This window comes from Panthera tigris, chromosome C1, assembly GCF_018350195.1.
Source record: "Panthera tigris isolate Pti1 chromosome C1, P.tigris_Pti1_mat1.1, whole genome shotgun sequence".
Lineage (NCBI taxonomy): Eukaryota > Metazoa > Chordata > Mammalia > Carnivora > Felidae > Panthera > Panthera tigris.
Genome location: NC_056667.1, coordinates 100,321,021 through 100,337,903, shown reverse-complemented (window position 1 = coordinate 100,337,903; position 16,883 = coordinate 100,321,021). Strand labels below are relative to the sequence as shown.

At 38.2% G+C, this 16,883-nt stretch overlaps 1 protein-coding gene across 6 annotated transcripts in view; it reads left to right on the top strand.

Annotated features, from left to right (window-relative positions):
- The first annotated feature begins 1,092 nt into the window (after window positions 1–1,092).
- The window catches only part of SPAG17 (sperm associated antigen 17), a 241,090-nt gene continuing 225,299 nt past the window's right edge, over window positions 1,093–16,883 (top strand). For 5 of the 6 annotated variants that reach the window (XM_042993865.1, XM_042993867.1, XM_007075678.3 and 2 more), the window contains exon 1: window positions 1,094–1,250. In XM_042993865.1, the coding sequence (XP_042849799.1) occupies window positions 1,164–1,250 (87 nt within the window). In that variant the 5' untranslated portion in view covers window positions 1,094–1,163. Of the gene's footprint in view, window positions 1,251–16,883 lie in introns of all 6 variants that reach the window. The other variant, XM_042993868.1, reaches the window with a different exon arrangement.

The window sequence follows — 16,883 nt, the reverse complement described above, 5'->3', positions numbered from 1 at the left end:
CAGGGTTTGGGAGGAATAGTTAAGCATTGTATTTTATAGGTACTAAAAACAAAACACCTCTGGTTGAGCTCTGCCCCTGTCTGTCCTGAAATTAGTCTTAATGCAATAAAAAAATAAATAAAAGTAAGTCTGCCCTCCCCCCCCCCCAAGAGGGGCATCTCTCATTTTGGCAGTCCTAAAACAGGTGTTGTAGAGGTTGATTAAACAAGATGGATCTGAGATTCAGGTAATCTGGCTTCTAACTCTGGTGCCATCAGTCATACACTGTGAGACTTGGAATAAAGCTGTTGTAAGAATAAGATGATATAACTATGTACAAGATATAGCCAGTGATCATGAAGCAGGAGTTGTTGTTATTACCATTATTATTATTACTATCATTATTATTTGGGGGATTCTGACCGCGATCTTTTAGATAGTGGTGACTGTGGGGTGGGAAAAAAAAAAAAAAAAAGATTCCACTTACCAGTGAAGGACAATGTGAAAGAACTGGGGCTGATTAGGCCGAGAAGACGGTTTAGAAAGACATTAATCCCGACTACAGTTAGATAAAAGATCTCTTGGAGAAGTGAGCCCACTGGTTTAGGAAGTCCCTGGGAGGAGGACTCAAGACGGAAGCAAAAGATGTGGGTCGGGGAGATAAATTTGACTTCACATAAGGAAGCATTTGGGGCAGAGTAGAGTGGAGAAGAAAATGGCATGGGACGTCTCTTGAGAGAGCCAGTTCTCCATTTTAGGTTAACCAGGATCGAAGAAATTTTGAAAGGTGTTGAAATCGTGGGCGGGATTCCAGGGATTCTGAGTTTCTAGACAATACCTCGGACCACAGGGTCTCCAAGAAGCAACAGAGCGGGGGCAAAGCGAGTTAAAGGAAGCCAGACAATCTCGAGGCTAGCCTCGTCCTGACCTCACCATCTTGCACAGTTGCCCTACTGGAAAATCCTAAAATTTAATCTGGGAGTCCGGCCTCGGAGTTGCAGGGAGCTGGGAAGCTCGGTTGCTATGGCGACGGGAGCAGTTGGCCGGAGAATTCAGAGCAGGTTTGGGGGAGGGGCACCGCCTACGTTCAGGGAATGGGGCGTGGCTTCGGTTACTATGGCAGCGGGGACGCTTAGTGCGGGCCTGAGCCCAGTTTAGACGCCAATGCCCCTCCCGTCCTTTGCATGGCACCCAAGAAAGAGAAAGGTGGGACTCCAAGCACCAGTTCTAAGATATGGGAACCCTCGCTCATCGCTGCACACTTCAATCAGGTGAGCCCAGAGCCCTGAAAGTCCTCTCTGACCCCGGCAATGCCAAAGCCCCGCCAGACCCTCCAGGAAACGCAGCCAGGCTCTCCCTCTTTTCCAGACGCCACCGCCGCCCCTTCTGAAAACTGTTCTCGATTCCGCTGTCCTATGCTTGGGAGTTCCGCCCACTAAACGCCCCAAGCTCCCATCCGCGCAGAGTGGGCGTTAAAGGAAGAAGGAAGGGGGCGCCGGTCAATCAGTGCGATTTCAAAGGGTGGAGAAACCGGAGTGAGGGGGAAGGGAGGTGGTGTAGCTCTGACTCCTCAAGATCCTTTTCAGTGAAGTCGCCTAGATGGCACTCCAAAATTACACTGGAGTTGTCTTTATGAACTGTTTGCTTCCTGCGGACATCTGAAGGAATCATCCTGTTAAATCATCCGTAGCCTGGCCTGTGGTAAGTAAGGCTTACTAAATGCTGTAGGAAGAGAGACATGGAGTAGTTAAGATACCAACGTATTTAATGCAAGTGAGCCTTCTGCAGAGAGGAAAAGATGAGATTCTTCTGCAATGCCCTGATACCACAACACCAAAGTTTTGATATATTTTGAAGGTACTGTAAGAGATCAGAGTACTGAGGGGTTGGCTGGTGGACTCATCCCTAGCGTAGCAAAAAGGTACCAGGCAATCTATAACGCCCCTGCCACATGACTTCAAATTGCACCATGTCCCAACCAGACTAGCTCCCCACCGCATTCATACCCACCAACACTTAGTTGGTTGGGGAGCCCAATAACTCTTGTCACCTGCTCCTGGAAATCCACTGCTACACTTAGTTGCTTCTAAATCCAAGATGACATTTGGATGGAGAAAGGTTGATTCTGGGAATTCTGGCCTGCCATTAATTCCAAAGTACTTTAAAAACTGGAAAAACATTTTTTTTTCATTTTCCATGTGTACATACAGTGCACTAGAGAATCAGTACTTAAAGGAAAAATATACCTAAAGTCTTATGATACCCTCATGAGAAATTCATACTTATGTGTCCTTATTTTCTACTGTAATTGTGTTTTTTTTTTCTCTAAGAATGGTATTCTGTCTGATAAGGAATTCTACCTGATGAAGAATTTCATGAAAGTGGTTAAGACACTGCTGATGCTGACATGACATCATGGAATTTGGGGTTATTTCTATAACTTTTAAGAATGAAGGATGTCAGCTCAGTAGTTCTCAGTTACATTCTCAAATTCTCAAAGATGTTTTTCAAAATACTCTGTTAAAAGCCCCCTCTCTTTTGCTTTTATAAGTCAGCACTGGCCAAAATAACTTTTTCTCCATTTTCTTTGAGATTGTGTAGGCCAAGTCTGGGCTTGGAGTGAACCTTTCTGCTTGAATTATAAAGTGCTGAACAACAGAATTTGATGGGGGTGCTGACACTGCATTAGCTTTAGTGCTGCAAATATGAAGCTATAATTTTCCTAGTTGAATGGAAAACCTAAAGACACTATTTTTCCTTATGGCTCGAAAACCTGAAATAATACTCAGCTTTCTCAGTTCTGCTCAAACAGTATAATTTCAATAAATCTTATTTATTAAGAGAAAGAATTTGAACCCAAAGTAATATGTAGTTTTAAAAACAAAGGCTGAACTTCTTCAGTTTGTTGGAATACACACGTTTTGACAGCAGGGGAAGACAACTCTCCTCTACCTCCTCTCCTAATTTTTATTTTCTCAGTTTGAGTTCATGTCTGCTCCAAGAGGAAAATTCCCAGATTACTTAACCCAGCAGTCCAATGTTCAGAGGCATGACTTAACCACCAATGTAATAGATTCTGGAGTGGGGTTAAAGAGGACTTCTAGAGGTGTGAATTCCTGATTCATAGGGTTTAGCAAAGTGCTTTGCACATAGTAGGTGCTCAAAAAATGTTTTGCTTTAAACCCAAAATTTCTCTCTGTACAGTTGCTACTCAAGGAAATATTGTGTGCCAGTATGTATAGTTGAGTGTGTGTGTATATGTGTGTGTATATGCGTGGGCGGGGGGTGAGAAAGGAAAAGTCTCAGCATTCCATAAACTAGTTTTTTAGAATTAACGGATTCAAGAGTCACATCAGTAATGATTTTGAACTCATGCACATGTGGAGCTGTACTAGACTTTAATGAGAATCAGTAAATCCACAATCTGGTTTCAGTGAATTTACCTTGTATCAGTATTTTGGGCTGTCCTTTCAGGCTGGAATAATTGCTAATTTTTCGGTACGTTTTAGGTGGTCCTAAAACACAAAATGATAGCAAATGATACAAGGTAGTCTGTTACTAAGCTCTAAACGAGTAGATAGAGACTAGACTAAGCATTAAATGACTAACTAGAGGTTAGGAAGATGAATGTGGGCTGGGATTGTCAGGAAATGTTTTACAAAATTACTTGCCTTTAGCTAGGCCCTAAAGAATGGGTAGAATTTGAGCTGGTAGAATGAAGGAGGATGATTATTTTACATAAGGAGACCAATATAGGCCTTAAATAAATCTGGGACATTTAAATTGAAAGAGAAATGTGGATTAGACTGCTTCTGGGGTACATTGCTCCTAAAATAATCCTGCCAATCAAAAAGTCATTTACTAACTTTGCTGTCCAGGCATTGAAACATTTATCTTATTAATATATGTGAAATATCACACCTCAAATTCGATAAAAATATTTAGGCACATTGGCAATAAGATAATAAAAATATCTTAGTGTGGGCTTGTATGTGACATAGACATTATATTTATGATATCCAGCAGCGTTAGGGAGTTAAAGATGCTTTGAAAAAAAAAAAAAAAAGTTAGGGAGGGAGCCAAACCATAAGAGACTCTTAAAAACTGAGAATAAACTGAGGGCTGATGGGGGGTGGGAGGAAGGGAAGGGTGGGTGATGGGTATTGAGGAGGGCACTTGTTGGGATGAGCACTGGGTGTTGTATGGAAACCAATTTGACAATAAATTTCATATTAAAAAAAAGAAAAAAAACAAGATAAATTAAAATCTTAATGCAACTGTCAAGGCCGCCTCTACTGGCCACAGTGAGAGGAAAAGGTATTAACCTAAACACTTGGTGACTGAAGGCACTATTTGGAGAACTTCTGGTCTAAGATATTTTTATTTGTACTGTTTTATCATGGTAAAATATAATAACGAAATTTGCCATTTCCACCATTTTTTTTAAGTTTATTTATTTTGAGACAGAGAGAGACAGAGCATGAACGGGGGAGGGGCAGAGAGAGAGAGGGAGACACAGAATCCAAAGCAGGCTCCAAGCTCTGAGCCATCAGCCCAGAGCTCGACGCGGGGCTCGAACTCACGGACCGCAAGATCGTGACCTGAGCTGAAGTCGGACGCTTAACCGACTGAGCCACCCAGGCACCCCATCCACCATTTTTAAATGTACCGTTGGTGGCATTAAGTACATTCTTGTTGTTTAACCATCACCACCATCCCTCTCCAGAACTCTTTCATGTTCCCTGACTGAAACTATACCCATTAAAGAATTCCCTATACCTCCCTCCCCCCAGCTCCCGGCAACCACCATTCTAGTTTTTGTATCTGTGAATTTAACTAAATATTTCATTGTAAATGTAATCATCTAGTACTTGTCTTGTCTTCCAGTGACCGGCTTATTTCACTTAGCATAATGTCCTCAAGGTTCATTCATGTTGTAGCATGTATTAAAACTGCCTTGTTTTTAAGGCTGAATAATATTCCATCGTATGTACAGGGTATGTTTTATTTATCCATTCATCCATCAATGGGCACTTCTAATTCTTAGTTATTGTGAATAATGCTGTTATTAATAGGAGTGGACCCATTTTACAAAAAGAATACGAGTGTCCAAAAATCTGCTTGAGTCCCTACTTTCAATTTTCTTAGTATATAACTAGAAGTGAGAATTGCTGGATACTATGGTAATTGTATGTTTAATTTTTTGATGAACCACCAGAACATTTTCCACAGTGGCTATACCATTTTATATTCCCACCAACAATGCAAAAGTGTTCCAATTTCTCCACATCCTTACCAGTACTTTTAAAATTCTGGGGAGAGATAGGTAGATAGATGATAGATAGAGAGATAGATAGATAGATAGATAGATAGATAGATAGATAGATAGATAGATAGATTCAGCCATCCTAATGAATGTGAAGTGGTATTTTAGTGTAGTTTTAATTTGCATTTCCCTAATGATTAATGATATCAAGCATCTTTTTATGTACTTCTTGGCCATTTGTATATCTTCTTTTGCCCACATTTTAAATGGAGTTGTTGGGGTTTTATTACTGTTGAATTGTGGGACTAATTTATATATTCTGGCTACTAACCCTTTATGAGGTATGTGATTTGCAAATACTTTCTCTTATTTCCATGGGTTTCCTCTGCATTCTGTTGACAGTGTCCTTTGATGCACAAAGAGTTTAGTTTTGATGATGTTCAATTTATCTAGTCTTTCTTTTCTTTCTTGCCTATGCAAGAAATCACTACCAAACCCAGTGTCATGATGCTTTTCCCCTATGTTTTCCTCTAAGATTTTTATGGTTTTAGTATTGAATTTAGATGCATGGTCTATTTTGAGTTAATTTTTGTGTATGGTGTGAGATTATGGTCCAACATTATATATATACATACATGTATATACATGTATATAACCATACCTATGTATACATATTTATGTATATACATCTACATATACATATGTGTGTGCGTATACACATATGTATACATGTAATATACATACATGTATATTAAATATATGTATTATGCATGTGTGTGTATATATATGTGTGTGTGTGTGTGTGTATGTGTATATATATATATATATATATATATATATATATATATGTATATCCGCATGTGGATATCCAGTTTTCCCAGCACCAATTGTTGAAAAGGCTGTCCTTTCTCATGGAGAAAGGGTGGGGCAAGGGAGAGTACAAGAGCCAAAAAATTTCCTACCTTATTGAATGTGGCTTTTTCTTGATTGGGCATTGCTTGGTGCTTTAGATCTTTGACTGGTTTCAGTGCTCCTATAAAGTAATTTCAGCCAGTTTCAAGTTGTTTTTCTAATGTTTCCAGGGGACGCAGAGGGCATGTAACTGCCTAGTCTGCCATTTTTTTGATGTCACTGTGGTCTAAGAGAACTTGTAATCAATTATGATCTTCCCATTTCTTCCAAGCCTATTATAGGACAGGTGATGCTGAGAAAGTGGAGATTAGTAGAAGCTTTGTTCATGACAACTTAGGAAAATTTTTCACAGTTGTCCAAACAATATAGCCATTCCCTCTAGGAGCTTACAGATTGCACAAGACCTGCCTCTGGGTAATGTCACATAGCTTCAGAATGAGTGGGCTACATGTTTCAATTGGACTTTTGTGTTATGGTCCAAGCTTTGGTGCCACTATGGGATAAAAGAATCTCGCAATGTTTTCTATGTTAAGTGACAACATGATAACACTACAGGAAATATTCAGAAGTCAGATACAAATCCTTTTTTTTTTTCTTTAAGATGTTATGAACATGTGTCTCAAACGCGTTCTTCACAGTTCCAGGTTCCGCAAAAGTTTATTTGGGTTGATTTAGATATCTCACAGGTAGAATTCTGGAGATTTTGCTAATTTTAATTGTTAACCCCTTTCATATTTTCAGATTATCTGAGGATGTTTATTTCTTTTCATTTGTTCCTGGTTTAAGGTCTCAAATTTTTTAAGTTTGTTTTTATTTATTTTTGACAGAGCAAGAGAGAGAGAGAGAGAGAGAGAGAGAGAGAGTGTGTGTGTGTGTGTGTGTGTGTGTGTGTGTGTGTGCCAGAGAGGAACACAGAGAGGGAGAGAGATAGAATCCCAAGCAGGTTCCATACTATCAGTGCAGAGCCTGATGCAGGGCTCAGTCTCATGAACCATGAGATCATGACCTGAGTGGAGATCAAGAGTTGGACTCTGGGGGCACCTGTGTGGCTCAGTTGGTTAAGCGTCTAACTTTGGCTTAGGTCATGATCTCATGGTTCTTGAGTTTGAGCTCCATGTTGGGCTCTGTACTGACAGCTCAGAGCCTGGAACCTGCTTCAGATTCTGTGTCTCCTTCTCTCTCTGTCTGTCCCCCCCCCCCCAACTCATGCTCTGTTTCTGTCTTAAATAAATGTAAAATTTTTTTTAATTTGTTTAAGAGTTGGATGCTGAATCAACTGAGGCACCCAGGTGACCCTAAGGTTTCATTTTTATGTGTAGTAAAAAGGCAGCTTCGGGGCACCTGGGTGGCTCAGTCGGTTGAGCGTCCGACTTCGGCTCAGGTCATGATCTCACGGTTTGTGAGTTCGCGCCCCACGTCGGGCTCTGTGCTGGTGGCTCAGAGCCTGGAGCCTGCTTTCTGTGTCTCCCTTTCTCTCTGACACTTTCCCGCTCATGCTTTGTCTCTCTCTGTCTCTCAAAAATAAATAAACATTAAAAAAAAATTATTAAAAAAAAAAAAAAAAAAAGGCAGCTTCAACTCAAGAGACCATCTTTTGGCATAGCAACTATTCCATTTGCTTACTGTGACCCACCACAAAAAAAAAAAAAAAAAAAAAAAAAAACAGAAAAAAAGTTTTATGGCAATTCACATACCCTTTAACCCAGTCAGCTTTGCTATTGTAATTCACTGATTTCATTTTGTAATTATGATTTTAGTTCCCTAATGCCCAACTTAAGGGACTCGATACTTCTTGTCATTTGCCTTACATTTATCATTAAGATTTTACTTCTTGATTAATACTTCAATTCTTATTTAATATGATTACTTACATACTTAAAAATATTTGGGGGTTGCCTGGGTGGCTCAGTCAGTTCAGTGCCCAACTCTTGATTTCCACTGAGGTCATGATCTCATGGTTTGTGAATTCAAGCCCACGCTGATAGTGCAGAGCTTGCTTGAGATTCTCTCTCTCTCTCTCTCTCTCTCTCTCTCTCTCTCTCTCTCTCTCCCCCTGTGTGTGTGTGTGTGTGTGTGTGTGTGTGTGTGTGTGTGTGTCTCCCTGCCCCTCCTCTACTTGCTCGCTCTCTCAAAATAAATAAATAAACTTAAAACTTAAAAAATATATTTGGGGACATCTACCATAATATGTTGAGGTCCTTACTGAGACTCAGGAGGTCTTGCTTCCAATTTCTGTATTTTCATTTTCAATGTATGTTTTTACACATTGAAATGTATGATGCAGGGCACCTGGGTGGCTCAGTCAGTTGAGCCTCCAACTTCAGGTCAGGTCATGATCTCAAGGTTCATGAGTTTGAGCCCCGCATTGGGTTCACTGCTGTTAGCATGGAGCCTGTTTTGGATCTTTGGTCCCTCTTTGTCCCTGTGCCTCCCCCACTCATGCTCTGGCTCTCAAAAATAAATAAACATTTAAAAAAGAAGAAATTCATGATACCTTTCAAGTAAGTAAGAATATTGGCATCAAAGACGCAAGCTGAGGACATACATGGTCGTGCCATCCTTTACTGTGTTCACCCAGAGGTGGAGACTCCTTGGGTATCTGGGCTAACCCGCCCCTTTCATACCACTGAGGATCTAAGCATGGCAAGGTCGAGACATTCAGTGATTTATCTTCCCTCACTTTGGCTCTAGGCTTTATCTTATAACTTAGTATTTACAGAATGCCTTGAATTATGTGCTATCAATTCATGTTTTGTAGAACACAAGTATAATATGAGCTGCTTCGTAGCAAAATCATATCTTTATACTTCTTGTACCTACCCCATAATGACTTGCATGGTTCTAAGCACATGGTACCACACTCAAGCTATATTAATGGAATTAATTCACTGATCTACTTTGAAATATGAAGAAATATATATTGTGGAAATCAGGACAATTAGTAGACCAAAGAGATGTATTCTAAGAGAAGAGGAAGGGACAGAAAACATTCATTCACATAAAAGAGCATCCCAGCAGGTACATAGCATGATTATGACAGTGTCCAGAAAATAACTATGCAATGATACCATTTCAAAACTTCTCAGATATTTCAGCTGCCAGCCAGGAGGTATTCAAGTGAAAGTTCTTCAGAATATTTAGTTAGTAGTGTCTCATTATAGTTCAGCTGCAGAAGATTTTTTTTCTCTTATTAACTGTAGCTTAGTGACAATAGCTGAGTTGTGCACATTTGAAAAATAATAATAGAGTTCCTTAGAGTCTTGGACAAAGTTTATAATTCTTGTAAAGGTTTAATAATGTGGATAAGGGTTCAAGATAGGTATTGCTGAAATGTTAATATCCCAGACCTCTTAAACAAACAAAGTTGTAAAACACATAGATGTTAGGATTATAATAAACTGAGTTTAAGTCAGTTTTGGGGGGAAATGTTCAACTGAAATGAAGCGCTTGAGCCATTACGAATGCACTTTATCAAAAAGGGAAATACATTTTATTAGGCAGAATCCTTGAGCAGTTTTTGAGAGGCAGTGAAGGATTTTTCAACTTTTTTGATCTTAAACAGTGAGCTATTTCTCATGTTAATGTGTATTTAAGACTTACTGGAAATACTCATAATATGAGCTGAAGACTGATGTCTGGCAGCGAGCATATTTCTGAAATTGGGTTGGTTTTTATTACTATATTTTCTGAAATATGCTTTCATTGATATTTACAAAACAAATTGCCAGTTCACACAAAGGTTGTTTTAATAAAAGCCAACGAAAACAACTGAGTTGCTAGGAAGAATGTTAAGAGGGAAATGGACTTTTCGTAACCTCACATTATAATTTCTCTTTTCTGGACAAAAATGTATTATTTGAATGAGTTTGGAACTGAAAGGAATTAGCATGTCAAAATATCTACCTAGATGTTATATGTGATCACTTTTATTACAAATGAAAAATATTAAATATAAGTAAAATGTAAGTGTTGCCAATGTGAGTTTGGCAACACCCTAGGAAAATGTTAGTTAAGAAATGGTGAATGTTGACCATGTTTCAACTCTAGCCTTAGAAACCATCATTGGCTCCCAGTTACCCATGGGATAAAATCCAAGATGTTCTGCCTGGCTTTCACAGCGCTGCCTAATTTGGCCTTTCTCTGTCCATCCATCTTTTTCTCTGTCTACTCCAGTTGAATGGTCTCCGTGGTATTCCCAGGCACGTACTGACTGACTATACCCATGCAGGTTCCTGGCCTGAAGACCATCCAACTCCTTCTCATTAAAATCCTCCCTTATATCTTCCAGAAAGGAGCTCAAGTCATATAGTTCTGCCCATCACTGACTTTTCTCCTTCTACCGAACTACTCCAGTGATTGTTATCTTTAATGTGATCCTATTTTGAGCTGTGGTCCAACAATTTCAGAGTCATCTATTGTATCTCAATTCCCTTACAACATTGCAAATTCCTGGAAGGTAGCAGAAGGAACATGTGATTCCTTCCTTCCTGATCACAGCACCTAAGAGTGCTAAGTAAGTACATAGTGATCTTCAAGAAATACTTTTGAATCAAATTCATTGATTGGATTTTACTGTGTCAGCCTCCTGGCCTATTTTCTCCTTTGAGCTCTAGGATTAGTCTCAACCCATTGGCTGTAAGAACTTAAATTGAAGAAAATCTCAAAGCCTTAGTTTTTACAACCATAAAAGAGGGACAGTGGTCATACCTCCATTACAGATATGAAAGCAATTGTTGAGAGGATTTAAAGGCATCTAACATGTAATATCTCAGACTCCAAACCCAAATCCCATATTTTCCCCCTTCAAACCTGTTCCTCCTACGTCTTCACCTCATTGAGTGGATTCGCCACTCACCCAGTGAATCACTAGGGCCAAAAATCTTGCATTTGTTGTTTTCTTCCTCTTTTCTGCACTCTATAATTAATTTTTAGTAAATCCTGTTGGTTCCACCTTTGAAATGTTTCTAAAATCTGTCCTGTTGGTCTCAACTCCACTGTTACATCCTATTCTAAGCCATCATCATCACCTGCCTAAGCTACAGGTAGCTCAAGAGCTTTAGAACTTGGTTTCTTACTTCCATTCTTGCTGACTTAGAGTCTTGTCACCATATAGCAGTCAGAGTGTTTCTCTTAATACACAAGACTTTGAGTAAAATCCCGAGTGGTCTACCATGGGCTTTAAAGACTGTGTGTGTGTGTGTGTGTGTGTGTGTGTGTCTCCTCTGCTAACTACTTTGACTTCATCTCAAATCTTCTGTGACTCTCCCCTTCACTCAGTCCATGGTAGCCACACTGGCCTTTTTGCTGATCTTCAGACCCATCAAAAACACATTGCCATCTTTGCTCTTACTGTGCCCTCTTCCCAGAATGACCCTTCCCAAAATAATCATGTGAGTCGCTCTTTCCCTTCCTTTAGGATTCTGTCCAAATATCTCCTTCCCTGACCATCCTATTTAAACTACACCATCACATTCCATCCACTTAACCCTGACTCTGTTCCTGACCTTCTACTTTACATATATTTCATTATTGTCTATTTTCCTCCATGAGAACGTCCGCTCCATGAGGGCAGGGATTCATCTTACTGACTGATACATCACCAACCCCTGGCCTATGGAGGGGCTCAAATAACATTGCTGAATGCAGGAATAGTAGGGCCTCAATAACGAGGAGCTCCTGGTAATAATAGTGTGACTATATTTACTGGAGCAGCATGAAAATCAAATACAGTATCTAAAGGAATGTGGAACACTATGTAGCCCAGTATAAATATTTATAATAATAATCATTATTATGTTATTATAGGATAATATACTAATTATTGTTGTTATTACTCTTTTATATATTTTCATCTGGTCGTTACACATGTCTTCAAACTCAGTGTGTTCAGAACTTGTACTAACTATCCTGTTCATTGAAGTTAGAAACACCCTAGCCCCATCTCTTCTCATAACAAATTGGTCAGCAAATCTTATTACTGTGGCCTCTCTAGTTCACTTCCTTCTTTTTCACGCCTCGTAACTTCCAACACCATTACGATCACCTTCTCAACTTCTTCTTGCCTGCCTTCATCCAGGAGGGAAAATTAAAAATATGTTAACTGGCACAATTACATGGAAATCAACATATAAATTTAACAGTTAAATTACTTTTTCTTTCTTTTTTTTTACAATTAAATTACTTTTTATTCTTTATATAAACTCAATTATGTGTACCTTATGAAACTCCTTGCCAGATGGTATAGTTTTTCGTCCTTATCATTCATCACATTTTTCCGATGATTTCCAAATCATTTGTTGGTTTTCAGAAGTGTTGGTGCAGCCTTTGGTTGATGGGTTTCACTTCCTAAAAGTTGCCCTTGTCTGAGCCATGAGGTAACATGAAGAAATGTGCATAGGCTCTTCTGTGACTTTCCTTTTAAAATGGTAGTCGTTATGCAATTTGTAGTTCTCTGTATGTAGAGGATTTCTCTCAATATCAACAATATCATTTGTCATACTAAAAGTAAATTATACTTTTGGATTTCTTATAATTCCAGCCTTTGAACTGCGAATAATTATGTTGAAATTTTTTCTAGCCTTCATAATATTGTGTGAGTTTTTTTATATTTAATTTATTTATGATCAATTAAGTCACAAAACCATTTCTTGGAATGTCACATTCAATTAGTTGACTTAATTTTATAAATTTTTGATCACCCTAAATCTACTTGGTTAACATTGCATACTGTGGCTAAAGTTGAAGATTGAATAAATTGAAAGAGGTTAATAATTCATCGTGCTCTGCATTTTTGTCATAAAATAATAAACCCATTTCTGTATAATTTATTAAACAAAAAATTATTTTTCTCTTATAATTGATTGCTTTGTTTCAAGTTGTACTCTTTATTCATTTGTTTCTATATATCTTCTGCATCTCTTTTAATGGTTCACTTTAATTTTATATGGGCAAAATGTTTTCATTTCTCTCTGACAAAGCTAAAGAAAGTATTGAAATTCATAGTAGAATATTTCACTAAAGCCAAATCCCTAAAAGTTAGTTGCACTTTTCAAATGTTTAACTACTCCCACTTCAGATTTACATTAAAATGAACACACGGTCTTGGCATGATTTCTTCTCAGTCAGTGCAATGCTAGCACTATGTGTTGCCCAGCTGGGTTCTAATATTTCTCTAATGTCCAATCTTGAGCTCTCTTCAGATATATTATTTAATTATCTCTAGTGTTTGTTTAACATATGGTAATAAATAGGGGCTCCTGGGTGGCTCAGTTGGTTAAGCGTCCAACTTTGGCTCAGGTCATGATCTCATGGTTCATGAGTTCAAGCCCTGCATCAGGCTCTGTGCTAATAGCTCAGAGCCTGGAGCCTGTTTCAGATTCTGTGTCTCCCTCTCTCTCTGCCCCTCCCCTGCTCACATTCTGTCTCTCTCTTTCTCTCAAAAGTAAATAAATTTTAAAAATATGTATTAAAACCCCTTATGGTAACAAATGGAAAATTTATAAAGAAGGTACTAATATTGACTTCATATACATCTCTTATTGTATCAGCTGAATATATTGAATACATACTGAGTTGGGATGAAAACAAAACATCTGAAATTTTCTTCAAAACTGTGGGCTGTTGGAGTCCCTGGATGGCTCAGTGGGTTAAATGTCCAACTCTTGATCTCAGCTCAGACTGAGCTTGATCTCAGGGTCTTGTTCTCAGGGCACTGAGTTCAAGCCCCCTGTTGGGCTCCACACTGGGTGTGAAGCCTACTTAAAAAAAAAAAATGTGGGCTGCAACTCCAGACTTTATGCATGTTACCACTCTGGCACTGTTGTCAAGTAAATACTTCTCAGTGAAACCATTTTTCTTGGTACCCATTGAAATAGTTTGAGATATCACAAATGCTTTTCCATCTTGCTATACCAGATCAATAAAAAATACCTAATTACCTTCAGCATCTTGAACTTTGCATATTAGGTATTATTAAAATACTTTTACATGGAACTTTTACAGCTCTATCAATAGTGATTAAAATTTTACTAGTCTGATTTATATGTTTTCCAAAAGGTTGCTCTATCATTTCAGTAGATAAATGCTTTGCCCCTGCAAGATCATAAGGCTACATTACTATGATATGCCCATACAAATTATTTTTCACGGTTCAACTAAGTATTTCATGTCTAAAAATGTTCACTTATGTTTAACTACATAACAGATTGTGTTAAAAGTTCTGATTATATGTTTAAAAATGTTTAGTAATTACCTTATTGACACCCTTGATTTAAAAGAAGATTTTATTTGAAACACTTTATTGCATGAAACTGATTTATTGTGTTCTTTAATTTTTCCTTCATTAGTGATTAAAAATTTTCTTTATTGGAATCATGACCTTTAACAAAACATGATAGGCAGTTTGATTTAAAAAACTGTTTTGCCTGTTCAACTTTTAACAATACAACCTTTGAGCTCTATTTCCATCCAACATTTATATCACTTGTAATAATAAGTTAATCAGATTTTTATGTTGAAAGAATCAAGTTGTTTTCATTTTAGAAATGCAAACATTTTTAATGTTTTAATGATTTTTGCACAGTACCAGAACATGCCTCAGGTTGTGGTTGATTATTATTTTCTTCTTTGATCTCATGAAAATCCAGAATATTTACCTGAGTACATGATACTTAAAAGAAATTTTAGAAACATATCCAGACTTTGAAGTCTCTTCATTGTGGGTTTCCATTTAAAATATTTACCATAATTGTGTATGTTATATCAAAAACTACACACACAGAATTGTATTTCACTATAATGAAAATAAAAGTAAAAACGAAACAAGTCAAAAGCAATACTGTGAGGTTAGGGTGATGATTCACTAGGGATCCTCCAGAAGCCCAGGATGCTTTACTAAAGGATACACAGTGTAGCCTTGCTGTCTACTGTGACACAGCCCAGATCCATAGACCTGCTGCAAAAGTCCCCTTGATGTCACAATGCCAGCAAGCCCAGATATAGATATATAGATACAAATATATATATATATATATATATTAGAATATCCTTCCTTCTCCTACACCGCTTGTTGAACTTCTTCTCTTTCTTAAAGTCACAACTCAAATATTCTTCCTCCATGAAACTATCCCTTGACTTCTCATTTCCTACATTTGATTCACCATGTTTCCATGGTTCTTATGAATAACATGATGATGGCACTTACCATGCTTATTAGAGTTATTGATGGGTCTGTCCTCTCACGTGACTGTGAAATTCTCAAGGACGAGAAGTGAGTGGTATTATCTTTGGGTCTCCCCTCTGGAAATAGTGCCTGGAACATATTCAGTCAATCTCAATTGGAAAAATGACAAAACAAATGCAGTAATCCTTCCTATTATTTGTACTAAAACTACCCTCCTTTAAATCATGTTCTTCCCGTCCCATTAGTTTTCTTCTTTTTCTATTGTGCGCAAACAAACAAACAGTAATAATAGATGTCCAGCCCGATATACTTTGACATATGTATACACCCCTGTAATCCATCATCTAGAACACTTCCAGACCTACAGCCGGTTTCCTCACACCTTCATCTGTTGATACTTATAGCCCAGGGAGTTCACACAACTCTGACTTCTAACATCCTCAATTTTTTTGCTGTTATTGCATTTTATGTAAATGAACTAATACACAATTTATCCTTTTTGCTCAACATAATGTCTGTGAAATTCATATATGCTGTTGCAGTATAAGTAGTGTGTTCTTTTTTAGGGAATTATACTATTCCATTGTGTAAATATGCCATTATTTTTTTATGCATTCTCCTGCTGATTGACATTTGGGTCATTCCTAATTTGAAATATTACAAACAATGCTATAAACGTCTTGTACAAATTTTTCTTTGGACATTTGTACTCATTTCTCTTGGGTATATACTTAGGAATAGAAATGCTAGGTCATATGATAGACATGTGCTTAGCTTTAGTAGCTACTACAATAGAGTTTTCCAAAGGGTTTACAGCAATTTACACCCCCATCAGTAATGGATGAGAGTACAAGTGGCTTATCAATCTTTTTTTTTTCTTTTTGAGAGAGAGAGAGAGAGAGAGAGAGAGAGTGCACCTGAGCTGGGCAGGAGTAGAGGGAGAAAGAGAAGAGAGAGAGAGAGAGAGAGAGAGAAAATTTCAAGCAGGCTCCATGCTCAGCATGGAGCCCAATGTGGGGCTTGATCCAACAACCCTGGGATCATGACTTGAGCTGAAATCAAGAGCGTTAGGTGGTGATTAGGTCATGAGAATGGAGCCTCATGAATGGGATGAGTGCCCTAATTAAAGAAACCCAAGAGAGATCCATCACCCCTTCTTCCATCTGAGGTTTTAGTGAGAAGATCACCATCTATACGCCAGAAAGTGAGCTCTCACCAGATGCTGAATCTGCAGATTCCTTGATCTTGGGCTTCCCAGGCTCTAGAACTATAAGAAATAAGGTCTGTTGTTTATAAGCCACCAAGTCTGTGGTATTCCATTACAACACCCTAAAGAGACTAAGACCTACTGTATATTTCCCCCGTCTATCCGAAATTTGTTTTAGTCAATCCTCCCCCTGAAGTCCCTCCTTCCTCATGACCAGTTTATTTGCCATTCTGTCAATCTTTCCAGCTGTTCAATCCTTTTTTAAGTGTTATGCCTAAAACTCAACACAACTTTCCATGAGGACACTCTGGTTTCGTAAAATGGTAGGATAATGTTTT